The sequence below is a fragment of the Vulpes vulpes genome, chromosome 9 (assembly GCF_048418805.1).
Source record: "Vulpes vulpes isolate BD-2025 chromosome 9, VulVul3, whole genome shotgun sequence".
NCBI classification, from domain to species: domain Eukaryota; kingdom Metazoa; phylum Chordata; class Mammalia; order Carnivora; family Canidae; genus Vulpes; species Vulpes vulpes.
The window spans coordinates 61,642,764-61,657,285 of record NC_132788.1 but is presented as its reverse complement, the minus strand read 5'-3'; the positions used below and the strand labels follow the sequence as shown (position 1 = coordinate 61,657,285).

Genomic DNA, 14,522 nt, shown 5'->3' with positions numbered 1-14,522 from the left:
AGCGAGCCTACTGCAGGTGGGGGAGGGCTCGGCCTCAGGCCCACCCTGGGGATCGGCCCGAGGCTGGGGGCGGGGCCCGGCAGCCAAGTTCTCCGCCCGGCAGCTGGTCCCGCGGAGCCCCGGGGGCTGCAGGTAGGAGGGGCCCAGAGCGAGGCTAGGGGCGCAGAACCGGAAGGAACGGAGGGCTCCTCCGCCTCGCCTTGTCCTAATATGGTGCCCAACCTGAGGCCGGGCCGCACCACTGCCCGACTATGGGGAACGACGAGAGGAGGGCCAGAGCCGCAAGCCAGAGCTGCGTGGATAACGGCTTGAGCTCCCGCATCGGTTCGAAAGGTCCGCAGTCTAAAGATGTGAAGACGGTCCTAGCGGGGAGACCTGCCAAGGACCGGGGGCCCCCAGGCTCCCCCCTCCCCGCTCGGGCATAGTGGTCCCGTCCGGAAGTCCGGGCGCAGACCGCGGCTGCGCCCCTCGCGGAAGGGCAGGCGTCGCGGGCTGGCCACTTCCGCACTTCCGCTTTCCGGCCCAGCCAGCGCCCGCGATGGTGAGCGAGCCGGGCCCCGCGCCAGGGACCCCCGCTGTTTTGCCTCAAAAGCTGTGGGTCTGGGGGCGATGCGGCTTTGCAGCGGAGAGCCCCGGGGCCGAGGGCCGCTGCGGGGTGTGGGGGCATGATGAGGCTGGGAGAGAGGGCGGGGCGGGAGCCCAAGTGAGGAAGGGGCGAGCGGGGGGCGCCCTGGGAGGACGCAGGCCTTGCAGGTTCGTGGTTGGTCTTTCGGGCCAGGTGGGGAACTGTGAGGCGTCGACAGGACGCCGGGAGGGGGGCCTGGGAGGTCGGCGGGAGAGCCTTGAAGGCACTCAGTAGGCTTCCTCGCCCGTAGTAGGGCCGGCGTAGCAAGGGCGCCTCACCCAGGTAGAGCTTTGCTAAATACACTGCCCTGCCCTCTCCTGCCCGCTTGACCCCACCGTTTTCCAAAGGAAGCGTCTCCACTTCCTTATCCCACTCTTCTCCTGCTTCCCTGCCTTGCTTCTGCTCCACGGAAGGATTATGCCGCCACCACCCAGACCTCTTCCTGGTTAGAATTCCACCGTGTTAACCTTAACCATAGTCCGTGAGCTCTGTCCTAGGGATCCCTCCCTTCCTGGAAATCCTCGCAGCTGATACATGTCGGTCTTCCTGGGAGTTGAGGCTTTGGTTCCCCACTTTCCTCTTCACATTTTCCCTAGTGGTGCCTGTCCATTCCCGGCTTCGATGACCTTGTGTATTCTGGTGGTTCATGAGTCTGCCTTCCTAGCTCTCTTGTAGGGTTTGCCTGGATATCTTGAAGACACCTTCAGATCACACCTTCAGATCGAAAATCATTTTCTCTCAACCAGCTTTCCCCATGTTGCTTATCCTGGATTTGTGGCATCTTACCTCAGCTAGCAGCCTGGATTTTCTTTCCTTTCCTTTCCTTTCCTTTCCTTTCTTTCTCTAATGGAGGCCATACCTCTTGGATTTTTTTTTTAAGTCAACTGTATTGAGGTATTACATGAGAATGCATTTTTTTTCCCAAAGGGCAGGTGTCATGGGGCTTGCCACCTAAAAGTCACCCTTTTTAAGTTTATCATCTGTGAGTTTTGACAAACAATCCTGTAACCACTACTACAGTCAGATTAACCATGTTTTCTCAAAAAGCTCCCTTTAGTCCCTCTGTTAATCAGTTGTCTCTCCCCATTCCAGGCAACTACTGATTTTTTTTTTTCCTTCTATAGTTTTGCCTTTTCTGTATTGTCATATAAATGGAAGTCTTCAGTATGTAGATCTTTTGATGTGGCTTTTTTTTTTTTTTAATTAAGTTTATTTTTTTAATAATTTCTGCACTCATGGGGGGGGGGGCTTGAACCAACGACCCTGAGATTGAGAGTCACAGACTCATTAGACTGAACCAACCAATGTGGCTTCTTAATTAACCATAATGCATTTGAGATTCATCCATGTTGCATGTGTCGCTACTCCTTTTTCTTGCTGAATAGGACTTCATCATATGAGTGAGCTACAGTTTATTGAAAGGTGTTTTTTTATTCCATTATCCTCTACATTTATGACAGTCCAGCTCTTGTGATACCCTTTGCTTGTCTTCACCACTGCCCTGGGCTCTCCTCACCCTTCCTTGAATAATCCTCTCTGCCTTTTGTCTCACTTCCCTCCAGTCCATTTTCTGCAGAACCACCATGCAACTGGTGAAGCCAGATAACTTCCTCCTCAGAAAGCCCCAACAATTCCTTACTACCTTAAAAGAAAAGCTAAAGTCAGCAGCCTGGCATTTGAGATTACCCATGAATCTCTAGGCTACCATTGCAGCATCATCTACTCAATCTAAAATGTTTTCTGTATGCAGCAACACTGTGCTCATCACTACTTCTGGAACTCCTAATATTTTTTTTTGCAGTATTCTAACGTTGCTTATGGTATTCCACATGATACTGTATAGAAAAGGAGTAAGACTTTGCATATGTTAGATACTGAGCTAGGTGCAGGGTATGTTGATTTGAATAAAGAGACATGGTCTGTTAAGCATGAATCTTGCAGTCTAGTGAAAAATCACTGTACTGAAATACGAAGGATGTATTGTAAATTGTAATAAATGCTATGAAGGAGGAAGTCAAGAAAGGCCTCTCTGAGGAAGGAAGGGGCCTTCCCTGAATACACCAAGGTCTAAGGGATGACTTAAGTCAAGAAAGGAAAGAAAGGCCTGTATAGATGAATCAGCATGTGTAAACCCTTCAGATGAGAAAGAATGTAGATAATACAAGGAACTGAAGATAAGCCAGTGTAGGTAGGAACTGGTCTGTCTACTGGGAATATCCTTAGTCTACTTTTTCTTATTGTAAAATCCTCCTAATCTTATTTTCATCTTTATTTCCAAACCAATTTCTTCTGGAAATGTAATTTGTAAGTTTGATTATGTCCCGTTTCATTATCCTTTATATCATATGGTTTTTTTGTTCTCTACCCAGTTGAGCTATTTAGGGGTAGAGATGATCTTTAAAATCTTGACATTTAAATCAGTCCCTTGACATTTAAGTCAGCACACAGACTTATACATTATTGGCTCAAATACAGATTGAGGATAGTCATTCACCTGTATGCCTCTAGACCAGAATTTCTCAACCTCAGCACTATTTGGGGTTGAATAATTCCTTTATTTTTATTAATTTATTGTTGTAGGCTTTATTATAGAGAGAGAGCAGGGGAGGGGGCAGAGAGAGGGGGAGAAACTCTCAAAGGGACTCTGCACTGAGCTTGCAGCCTGATGTGGGGCTAGATCCCACAACTCCGAGATCGTGACTCAAGCTGAAATCAAGAGTCAGACATTTGAGCCACCCAGGCACCCCTGAATAATTCTTCTTTGTGCATTGTAGGATGTTTAGCAATATACCGGGCCTTGACTCGATGCCAGTAGCACTCCCGCCATATGCCAAATCCTGTCAATGAAAAATGTCCCTACATTGCTGCATGTCTGCTGGCAAGAAAAATGGTCCCCTGTTGAGAGCCACTCTTGACTTAGAATCAAAGGCACCTTGAAGGCCCAGTCCATTTGGTTCACTGTGGTGTCTGAGAGCCAGGTACTCTCAGTACTGCCTGGTTCCCATGTAGCTGGAGGAGAGTTTGCTAAAACAGATTCTGTTTCAGTTGTGGGTTTGCTAAAGTAGATTGTGATTCTCCCTTGGGTTTTTTTCCTACAGACTGCCACTCTCCGCCCCTACCTGAGTGCCGTGCGGGCCACACTGCAGGCTGCCCTCTGCCTGGAGAATTTCTCCTCCCAGGTCGTGGAACGACACAACAAGCCAGAAGTGGAAGTCAGGTAGGGAAGAAAAAGGTCAAGGTGGGGGTGATGAGCTCAGTCCCAGAGATGGGAGTTATCTGGAGTTTGCCATGAATTTCCATTCCAGAGTGGTCAAGCCAACTATAGTTCACATATTTTGTCTTGTTGCCAGATGAGCAGTGGTTCCCAATTTGCAGTTCAGAAAATAGGGTCAGTGGGTTGGCAGGACAAAACCCAGGGGAGAAGCTCCTCTGGAGCCAAGATTGCTTGACACAAGATCTGGCTTCTCAGAGTAGGACTGTTCGGTAAGAATCTCCTGTGTCATTATTGAACCCAATTTAAGGAGAGAGTGGAGAATTTTGTTTGATGCCGTCTCCATCCTCTTGGAATTTAAAGATCAGGGAATATTTTTTCTCCGACCAACCCGGACTGTCTTATCCCTTACTCTAAATACTTCATATTTCGGGTTATTTTCTCTTACCTAGCTTATGTTTTGTTAAATTATTCTGTTCTCCTTTAAAGTTTAATCTGATACACATATAACTGAGATAAGCAATATTACCACACCATGTTCAAATGATTTGAATTTAAAAATACTGACAAGATGTTAGCATTTGTTGTGTTGCTCTACTTAACATATGTGATTTCCATTGGGCATTTTAATTACCATTACAAATACCTAGAGATTTCAGAGGCATCAAAATGGAAGCTGAGCTGAGAGGGATCTTAATGCTAAATAAGTGAATCATTCTGGATTGATAATTAAAGGAGACCAAACTTTGTTTGATTTTAGCTTATCCTTATCCCTATTGCAGCCTCTTTTCTCATTCCCTAAATGGTATATGGGTTTGCCTGTAGTTATTAAAATAAGAGCTGTCATTTATAAAGCTCCTACCATGTGCCAGGCACTCTTAATAGACAATTGACCCTTTCTGATCTCTCTCAATCCTCACCAGTGAAATAGGAATCAGTCATTTTACAGATGAGGAAATTGAGATTCCAACAGGGTAACTTGTCCAAGGAAAGTAACAGAGGAGGCTGGATTTCAAAACCTTATCGCCCTGACTCCAGAGCCTTGCTCCTTCTGTTGGAGAACACACTCGCTGGCCCCCATCTTGGAGCACCCCTACTTGTGAGTCTCCTATTCCTTGGACTCTGTGGTCTCAGATAGAGATTCCAGGGCCTGCTGTGGGTCTCTCTGAGCATTCTGTTCCTCTGTAGTACAGATGCCTCTGTGACATTGTATTTTCAGGAGTAGCAAAGAGCTCCTCTTACAACCTGTGACCATCAGCAGGAATGAGAAGGAAAAAGTTTTGATAGAGGGCTCCATCAACTCTGTCCGGGTCAGCATTGCTGTGAAACAGGTGAGCTCATTACTGAGCCCTTGCCTCCTCAGGAGGTCAGGGATCCCCATCTGAGAGATCGTCATGCCAGATTCAAGGTGCAAGGAAACCCAGGCTCCATTTCCTTGACTATACCCAGGGAATGGTTCTCCAGATTCAGCAGGTCAGTAGAGACAGCAACCATATCTTCTAGGCTTGCTTTAGATTAGAAGTGTGGAAAAGTTGCAGCTAAGGCCATGGCCAGTTTGGTGTCAGGTCAAAGAATCATTTATAAGGAAGGCAGAATAAGTCCAGTTTAGAAAAATAAATAATAGGGCAGCCCAGGTGGCTCAGCGGTTTAGCACTGCCTTAAGCCCAGGGCGTGATTCTGGAGACCTGGGATCGAGTCCCACGTCGGGCTCCCTGCATGGAGCCTGCTTCTCCCTCTGCCTGTGTCTTTGACTCTCTATCTGCTTATCGAATAAATAAAATCTATAAGAAAGAAAAAATAATATCAGTATCAATTTAATAGCCATTAACTTTGAAATAGAGATTTAGCCAAAGTATAATTTCTTTTCTTTTCTTTTCTTTTCTTCTTTTCTTTTCTTTTCTTTTCTTTTCTTTTCTTTCTTTTCTTTTCTTTTCTTTTCTTTTCTTTCTTGCCCTTTCTTTCTTTCTTTCTTTCTTTCTTTCTTTCTTTCTTTCTTTCTATTTTGTTTATTTGAGAGAGCAGAGCAAGGGAGAGCACATGGGTGGAGAGGAAGGGCGGAGGGAGAGGGACAAGCAGACACCCTGATGTGGAGCTCAGTCTCAGGACCCTGCAATTATGATCTGGGCCAAAGGCAGATGCTCAACTACTGAGCCACCCAGGCATCCCAGAAAATGGATTTTCTTAAATTGACTTTTCTTTTACTTAAATTTGTTTGAAAAAGAAACTGTGCCATAATGGAAAAACGGTATCACTTGTTACCTAGGGAGAACTCTAAAAAAAGTAAATTCAGTGAAAGAAAATAAAGCTGTTACTTAGACTGGGTTCTGTTGCCTATAGAAAGCTCTATCCTTAGGGTCTGCTCTGTTAAAAAAGGAGATTAACAAGTGTTGGGAGGTGTTAAGGGCATACCTGCCAGCACCCAGCTGCAAAATCCTTTCATTAGAACTAGTAAGAGTCCAGGCAGCCTGGGTGGCTCAGCGGTTTAGCACCGCCGTCAGCGCAGGGCGTGATCCTGGAGACCCAGGATTGAGTCCTGCATCGGGCCTGCCTCTCTCTCTCTCTCTCTCTCTCTCTCTCTCTCATCTCTCATGAATAAATAAATAAAATATTTAAAAAACAACAACTAGTAAGAGTTCATCAAGGAAAAACTTTGGGGGGATCCCTGGGTGGCGCAGAGGTTTGGCGCCTGCCTTTGGCCCAGGGCGCGATCCTGGAGACCCGGGATCGAATCCCACATCGGGCTCCTGGTGCATGGAGCCTGCTTCTCCCTCTGCCTGTGTCTCTGCCTCTCTCTCTCTCTCTCTCTCTATCATAAAAATAAATAAAAATTAAAAAAAAAAAAGGAAAAACTTTGGGGATTATTTAATATTCATTGTTATTGAAGTGAAAACCACCTAAGTTTATCTTTGAGAACTTCAGATGATATATATATATATATATATATATATCAATCATAGACTTTGGGAAATACAACACTAGTGAAATGGGAAAGGGAGAGGCTGCTTTCAGTGTAGGTATGGCTTCTGCAAGGAGCAGATAAAAGACTCGGGTTTGCCAGAACTACCGCTCTGGAATGGGTGAAAATGAAATTGTGGTAATGCCCTATTGAATTGAAGAGGCTCTCAACTGCCGACATTCAGTTGGCAGTCACCTGCCCCATGATTCAGGTAGTCATTGCTCCTGATGCCAAACCTCACTACCTGCAGCGAGTCTGGGGGAAATTGAGGTCAGAAGACCAGGCTACAGGTTTCTGTCGGCCTGTATTGTCAGATTTAGGGAGCCCTGTTTATTTTTCTCTCTCACTAGGCTGATGAGATCGAGAAGATTTTATGCCACAAGTTCATGCGCTTCATGATGATGCGAGCAGAGAACTTCTTTATCCTTCGAAGGAAACCAGTGGAGGTGAGACCATGTGATCCACATGTTCATAATACCCAAGATTCTTCCACCAAGTCTACTGTCATTGCCCTGGGATTGTTGGTAGAACCAGGATTGCTGCTCTTCCAGCTGTAGGTCACCCACTGTCTGAGAGTTGGCCTTTGTTTCGGCCAGAGTGAGAATAAGGAGCATCAGAAGCTTAGGAGAGGTTGCGTCTGCCTCAACCATGGAAAAGGCAAAAAATACAGGATGCGTTGCTCATCTTTTCAGAGCCTACAGTCTAATGGCAGAAAAGACACAATGAATCAAATCCTTTCTAAGTTTTGTCACCAACTAAATTGTTATCTTTCAGGGCCACAGTTGACATTGGCTTAGTTGATGCCTGGCTTTGTTCTTGAGTCCTCTCCACAGACTCCTTGCCAGATCAACTTCAGATATTCCCAGTGACTGAGAAACTGTCATGCAGAGCAACATGTTCCATCAGACGTACTGGCCAAACTCGTCCTCATCCTGAACTAAAAATCTCTTTTCTTCCTAAATCTAGTCTCCGGGGCCACCCAGAACAAATAAGAGTGCTCTTCCACACATTACCTAATCCCATCCTCCTCCCACAGTGTCTCTTCTCCCTGTTTCATTAGAGTCTTCTGTAACAAGATTTCAAGTTCCTTCACTCTCCCATGACTCCTTTGGAATGCAACTGTTTTATCACAGGTAGTTTTCCAGAGATGCCTGACACAAAATTCTCACCTGGGTCAGTTATTTGGACCCCGCATAGACACCCTAGCAGAACAGGCAGGCTGCTGCCTGAAGGTCGTGAGACTTGGGAGAGGATCACAGCCAGCAGGAAGCATGTAGCTGAGTGACCCGAGAGGACATGGCCAACTAAGTGCCGTGGGATGCTAATTCTCTCCTGTTTCTTCTCTTTCTCCTGTCTACTGTCTTACTTCCCCAGGGATATGACATCAGTTTTCTGATTACCAACTTCCACACAGAGCAGATGTACAAACACAAGTTGGTGGACTTTGTAATCCACTTTATGGAGGAGATTGACAAGGAAATCAGTGAGATGAAGTTGTCGGTCAATGCTCGTGCCCGCATCGTGGCTGAGGAATTCCTCAAGAATGTAAGTGGGGGCCTTCCTGGTGTCCCTCCAGAGGTGAGAGGAGCTGTGGGTTGAGAACTTAGCATCTGGTGGTAAGGGAGTGTCTGTAGTTTGGATATTTCTTGAGGCCTTTGAGACCTCCTGGTGTGTGGCACATCAGCCCAGTGCTATCTGGCTGGAGGACCTGGGGTTCATCTTTGGGACCTGCAGGGCCTCTTCATTTGAGTGCCTTGAGGACACCTCTCTTAGTCTCTCATGGGAACTTAGACGCTCCTGTCTATATCTCAAAATGTACACAGTCCTTCCCTACATCTAGCTCAAACCCCTGGCGAGGCAAGTTAAATATGTGGGAATTTTCCAAGAATATAGGACAGTTAACCAGTGTAATTCTACTTTTCAAATAGACTTAAGTCTTATTTCAGTGTCTGTTTCTTAGGCTTAAGGTCATGCTGTTTTTGACCTGTTTTCCATTACTTTCATGGCCTCAGTACTCCAGATTCCTCTTCAGTTGTTTGTCTTTCCAACTGAAAGGACTGCAGCCCTCTGAAGAGGAGGAACTGTTTACACCAATGAGCTGATGACACAGTTGTTCTTATTTAGATATCCGGGACATGCTTTGTTTTTTTTTTCTCCCTCTTCTAAACAGTCTTTGGTTTGTTGACATGTTCTGCTCAGAGTTAACTCTGATCCCTAGGTGGTAGATTTAGTGTTTACTCCTACCAGTGCATACAGATCCACCCAGAAGGAGTTCAGATTCCTAAAAATGGAAATTACGCCTTCTTCCCCTGGGCTTTAATTATATTGAGGGCGGCCAGTGTACAAAGTAGCTGTGCTGTGCACGCAGGATAGCATGCTTGTTCAGATCACACAGGCTGTGCAGTCATACCACCTGTGTGTGTGTCCAGCTTTGCTGCCCACTTGGGCATGTTATTGAATCTCTGGCGAAGCCTTGGTTTCCTCAGCTGTGAAATGAGACAATTAATACATACCTTTCGGTATGGCTGAACATTAAATGACACATATACAGAGCAGATCACCTGGTACATAGTAAGCTTTCTAGGTATTGTAGCACCAAAGTTTTATGGCCACAGCAGTAGGAAACTTCTGTATTTAACTGCAAAGGAAAATAGTGTTTTGTTTTGTTTTGTTTTTAAGATTTAAAAAAATTTATTCATGAAAGGCACAGAAAGAGGCAGAGGCATAGGCAGAGAGGGACCCTGATGGGGGACTCGATCCCAGGATCACGACCTGAGCCAAAGGCAGAAGTTCAACCACTGAGCCACCCAGGTGTCCCAGGAAAATAGTTCTTAATTTAATTTTTGGCTGGTTCATTCACCAGTCATTTAATTATGGTAACTGCATTTCTATAATTACACAGCTAAGCACATTTATATATCTCATTTAATCCCTGAGACAATCTTTGATCGTGTTATCCCTATTTTATGGATGAGTGAACTGGGCCCTACCCAAGGGCCCTCAGCCAGTAAGAGGAGGAGAGGAGGAACTGGGACTTAGATTTTGGTTTTCAGATTCACAGATCAAGATAGTACCATGGCATTTGGCATTGGTCACATGTTCAGGTGCGTGCGGGGGGTCAGGCAGGTAATATATGTGAGTGAAGTGGGTTCTTGGGGATCTGGCAAGCATATGCCACATCTGAAGAAGATTACTACAACAGAGCTCCCACGTGTTACAGTTTCACCTTCTGCTATTCAAAAAAATCCCCAAATCTGGATTTGTGACATCTCCCATATTTCCAAGGTTGGAAATTTAAAAAAAGAAAACTTTGTGGGCCAGACAGCACCCGTTATTGGGCTGGGTACAGCGTGTGGGCTGTTGGTTCACAGTCTCTGATCTATAAAATGTCCTGGGGATATTCTGAGCACCATGGGGGGGATACTTGAGGGCAGAAAATATTTCAAGGGCCTGTTACGGTTGGAGAACCACACAGAGCTTGACACAAAGTACCAGATTCTGGGTCCTTCTGCTCTTGGTCCCCTAGTCCCCAAGCCCTTGCAGGTGAGCGCCACCCCACACCCCCCCACCACCCCCCCATCTCTAAAGAAGGCAGCCTCAGTTCAGGCACCACACTACTGACAGCTTTATAGCAGCCTCCACGATACGGTTAAAGGGAGCTGTGGGAAGGCCTACCTCACCCTTAATTTTTCTGTCTTGTCTATTGCTAGGTTTAAGGCTAGTGTCCTGAACGTCATTGCTGAATGCTGGCTGAATTAGAAAGTGGGCGCCCACAAGGTGTGCTGCGACCCAACCCTATCCCTCAGAAATCTGAGCACAGTGGTAGCTTTCAGATCAGCCTACCTCCCCAGAGCAGGCCTGCTACGATACACCAATAACCGGTATTCACTGCCTCTTGGTTCTTTTGACAGTTTTAAACCATCTGGCTGGATCTCAAGGCCTTCCCCTCCAGACTCCCCTGTGTCTCTGCAAAGGCATCCTGGAGTTATTCCCCAGAGTGGCAGCAACGATGACAGCAGCAGCAGAGGCGGGGAGCTGGGTTGGGGTGGGTGTTAGATATGGGAGGTGGGTGGTATGCTTGCTAGCTGGGCAACAGAGCAGCAGTGAACCTGCCCCAAGGCCACACGTGCCTGGTCAGGCTGGCTTCTGATGTTCAGTCCCCTGGGCTGGGACAGATTTTTTTTAACGTCTTGAAACTTAAATTCTGTGCTTGTAGGAGACTGTAACCTTTTTGTCTTTTTTTTTTTTTTTTTTTTTTTTACACGAAACAACTTCCACCTCCAGTGGCTGTGACTGGTCCCAGTGATTGTACCATATTGGTCGCTGTGGGTCTGGGCGGGCCTGGAGCCAGAAGGCGACTATTGTGTCCCCCCCCCCCCCTGCCCCCAAACCCCAAGTCTGGGGAGAGGGAGGGAAGGAGGAAGGTTTCAGACTCCAGTTCTTTCCCTTGCCCTCTTACTCCTGAGCCTCCTTGGGCCCAGTAGAAGTTGTTGGGACTCTCTGCCAGCTTCCTGAGCTCTTCCTGAAGATGGCCATCCAGCACTGGTTGGGGACAGGGGCTGAACTGATGGCCACCAGCCATGCCTAGGAGCTGGGCCCTGAAAGCCAGGCACCTCTGGCCGCAGGGGCCACTCTGTGCCCTCCCAGCTGAAAGGGGCCACTCTTTTCGCCTTGTCTGTCAGTGCAGTGCCTGTGCAAGAAGTGGAGGGGTGAGTCCTCCAGAGCTTCCTGAGCTGGGGTTCTTCACCTGCTCTGGCTCCTCTGCTCCAACGCTCGCTGTACCTTTTCTTATTTTGGTGGATCCTGCCTCCTCCCTTGATTAAAGTCTCTTTTTGCCCCTTTGGGGCTGCATGAGGTCTGTGCACTGTGTATATGAAAGGACGGGTGCGGTGGGGCTCTTTCTTCCCAAGACCATGTAGTTGGTACTTGGGTGTGGGTGTCCCCGTCACAGGTAGTCTTCTGATTGGTTTCTGACGTTAACTGTGCCAAAGGCCCTGACCCAGAGACTCCCATTACAGTCCAAGCACCATTCATTTCTGAAATTGCTCTCTACCTATATGGAGCTTTGGTCCTTTTCACATAATGAGCTCATTTGGTCTAAAAGTAACCTCTGAGAAATAACAATTCTATATCCTGGCTAAGGAAACTGGTTCCTTGAGAGGAAGAAGCGTGCCCCAAATCTGGCTAGTGAGCAAGAAGGTAGATTTCTAAGACTTCTGCCTCTGTAATCACTAGCCACAGGTGGGTATTTAAATTATTAAAATTTTAAGAAGCTTAAAATTCACTTCCTCAGTCCCACCAGAGACATTTCAGGTGCTCAGTAACTACAAATGACTAACTCCTATCATGTCAGAGTACATATGTAGAGCATTTCCATCATTGGAGAAAGTTCTGTTGGACAGCACTAGACTTTGGTGACTCCTTGAAGTTAAAAAAAACACTCGTGCTTGAGTCCTGACTCTCAAGGCTGAATTAGCGTGAATTCCTTATATTCTGTGCTTCAGTTTCTTAATCTATCAAGTGGAGATAACAGGCAGATACAGTACCTGCCATATTACTGTATTAATAAACAACAGCTGATTTTTCCACCAGCACAGTATCCAAACATCATTTTCATTGCACTAGGCACGGGGTTGGGAGGGTAGCCTTCTCCCTGTCTTGGAAGGACTTTGCAGGGGGTGGGTAGTGAAAGTTGGGTGTTTCAATAGGTGCACTGAAGTCTTTCATATTCACACAATCTGTGGTGGTCTGTGGAGGGTGTATTTATGGAATGGATGTCAGGGAAAGTTTCAGAAGGGTTTGCCTTTGAGCTGATCCTTCAAAAGGTTCTTCAGATCACCAAAGAAGGGATCCCTGGGTGGTGCAGCGGTTTGGCGCTGGCCTTTGGCCCAGGGCGCGATCCTGGAGACCCCGGATCAAATCCCACATCAGGCTCCCAGTGCATGAAGCCTGCCTTCTCCCTCTGCCTGTGTCTCTGCCTCTCTCTCTCGCTATCATAAATAAATAAAAATTAAAAAAAAAAAAATCACCAAAGAAGTCTCTTGAGGTGGACAAGGTAATGTTAAAGAGAGGAGGGGTTGGGAGGTGGCAACTTGGACAGCTATCATTCCCTTTATGACATTACCTCTGTGACCTCCCCCTCCTGCCTTACAGAAATAGGGGTGCCCTCTGGGGCACATGGCTATGTCCTAGCTTTTGCAGTGAATGTTAAAGGTGCTCCCGGTGAAGCTGGGTGTTCAAAAAGAGTATGGCAGCCACTCGCTCAACCCTCACAGGACGGCATTGCCTAGGTGAGCCAGACTGTTTGTCAGAGATCCGTCTCCCAGGACCCAGAGCCCCTAAAACTAGATTTGCAGACTGATGAGAGAACAGACTGGATGGTTGCCATTTAGCCTGCCCTTTTCCAGGGACATGCCTTTTGGGAAGCTGTCTCCAATCAAGGGGGGGGGGGGGTGCGGATCTCAGGTTAAGATTGGCTGGTAGTGACGTTGAGTACCTAACTTCATTGTATAGGCATATCTATCTGGTAACTAACGAAGCTGGGTTCTTAGACCAGAGTACTCTTACCTGGTCTTCACTCTGTTTGAGCACTGCAGGAATTGGCACCATAAATTGCTCCTTTGGTACTTCTATGACTAATAAGTAATTCATCTGAGTGATAACATGTACTTATATTAAGTAATGTTTATGTTGAAGAGTGGGATTTGGCGGTGAGATCAGAGTTCCAGTGCTGGCTCTACTGTGATTTTAGGCGAATTAACGTCTTGGAACCTCTTTTAATTTATGTCACCTATAACTTTGGAGGCTCACTACCTCCAAAAAGGTTCCTTACAGTCTTTACAATCTTGAGGGCTGTACCTAACTGCTCTATTGTATTTTTTTCTGCAGTTGACTCAAATAATAATCTCCTTTTCTATTTACAAGTTATTGAGGGCGGGGATTGTGCTGCACTCTACTTTCATTGTTTTTCCTATATACTGCCCTGGTTTTCAGATCAATCCCCAGGGACCTTACCCTGAGTCTATGCACCACGCCCTGCAGATCTGGTCAGCCTCATCAGGCTCCAGCCACACTGGCTGCTTTTTAGTTCCCAGGGAAAGGTTCTCACCCTTCTCAGGGCTGTTGCTGAGACTTTCCCTGGAATGCTACTCCTACCGTCTTCCTTAGCCAGCTCTTGACGTTTGCGTAGGCTTCACCTTAAATGTCACCTCTTCAGAGGGGACATACTTTAAAGTACACAAGGAAAAGTACGTCCCCTTCCTGGTGTCAGTTTGCTACTTGCTCATTGCCCTTACCATACCTACAGCCGTTTTTTTTTTTTTTTTTTAAAGATATTCATTCATTCATGAGAGACACACAGAGAGAGGCAGAGACACAGGCAGAGGGAGAAGCAGGCTTCACGCAGGGAACCCGACATGGGACTCGATCCCCGGCACCCAGGGTCAGGCCCTGGGCCGAAGGCGGCGCTAAACCGCCGAGCCACCCGAGCTGCCCACCCACAGCTGGTCTATTCCTTTGTTGCTTGCTTTTTTTGTTTCCCCTCTCCTGGGCTGTAAACTCCATGAGGTCAGGGATCATCTCTAGCTTGTTCTTCCAATCTCCAGCACCTAGCCCACTGCCTAGCACGGTTGTTCTCCATAAATCCTATGGAATGACTCAAGGCACAGGAACCATGACCCTGAAATTAACTGGCAGCGCAGTGTTCTGCGCTTCCGCCGTCGGTACCCCCA

The 14,522-nt window shown here is 46.9% G+C and overlaps 1 protein-coding gene across 2 annotated transcripts; it reads left to right on the top strand.

Moving 5' to 3' along the window:
- The first annotated feature begins 211 nt into the window (after positions 1–211).
- Positions 212–11,646, top strand: ARPC4 (actin related protein 2/3 complex subunit 4). Of its 2 annotated transcripts, none has more exons than XM_026016977.2 (6): positions 212–333; positions 3,724–3,842; positions 5,056–5,167; positions 7,143–7,238; positions 8,167–8,337; positions 10,704–11,646. In XM_026016977.2, the coding sequence occupies exons 4-6, from the start codon at positions 7,179–7,181 to the stop codon at positions 10,707–10,709; spliced, it is 237 nt and encodes a 78-aa protein (XP_025872762.1). In that variant the 5' UTR covers positions 212–333; positions 3,724–3,842; positions 5,056–5,167; positions 7,143–7,178; the 3' UTR covers positions 10,710–11,646. The 2 variants fall into 2 exon arrangements, with proteins under 2 accessions (XP_025872762.1, XP_025872760.1); XM_026016975.2 differs by having other exon boundaries at positions 236–541.
- Positions 11,647–14,522: the final 2,876 nt, after the last annotated feature.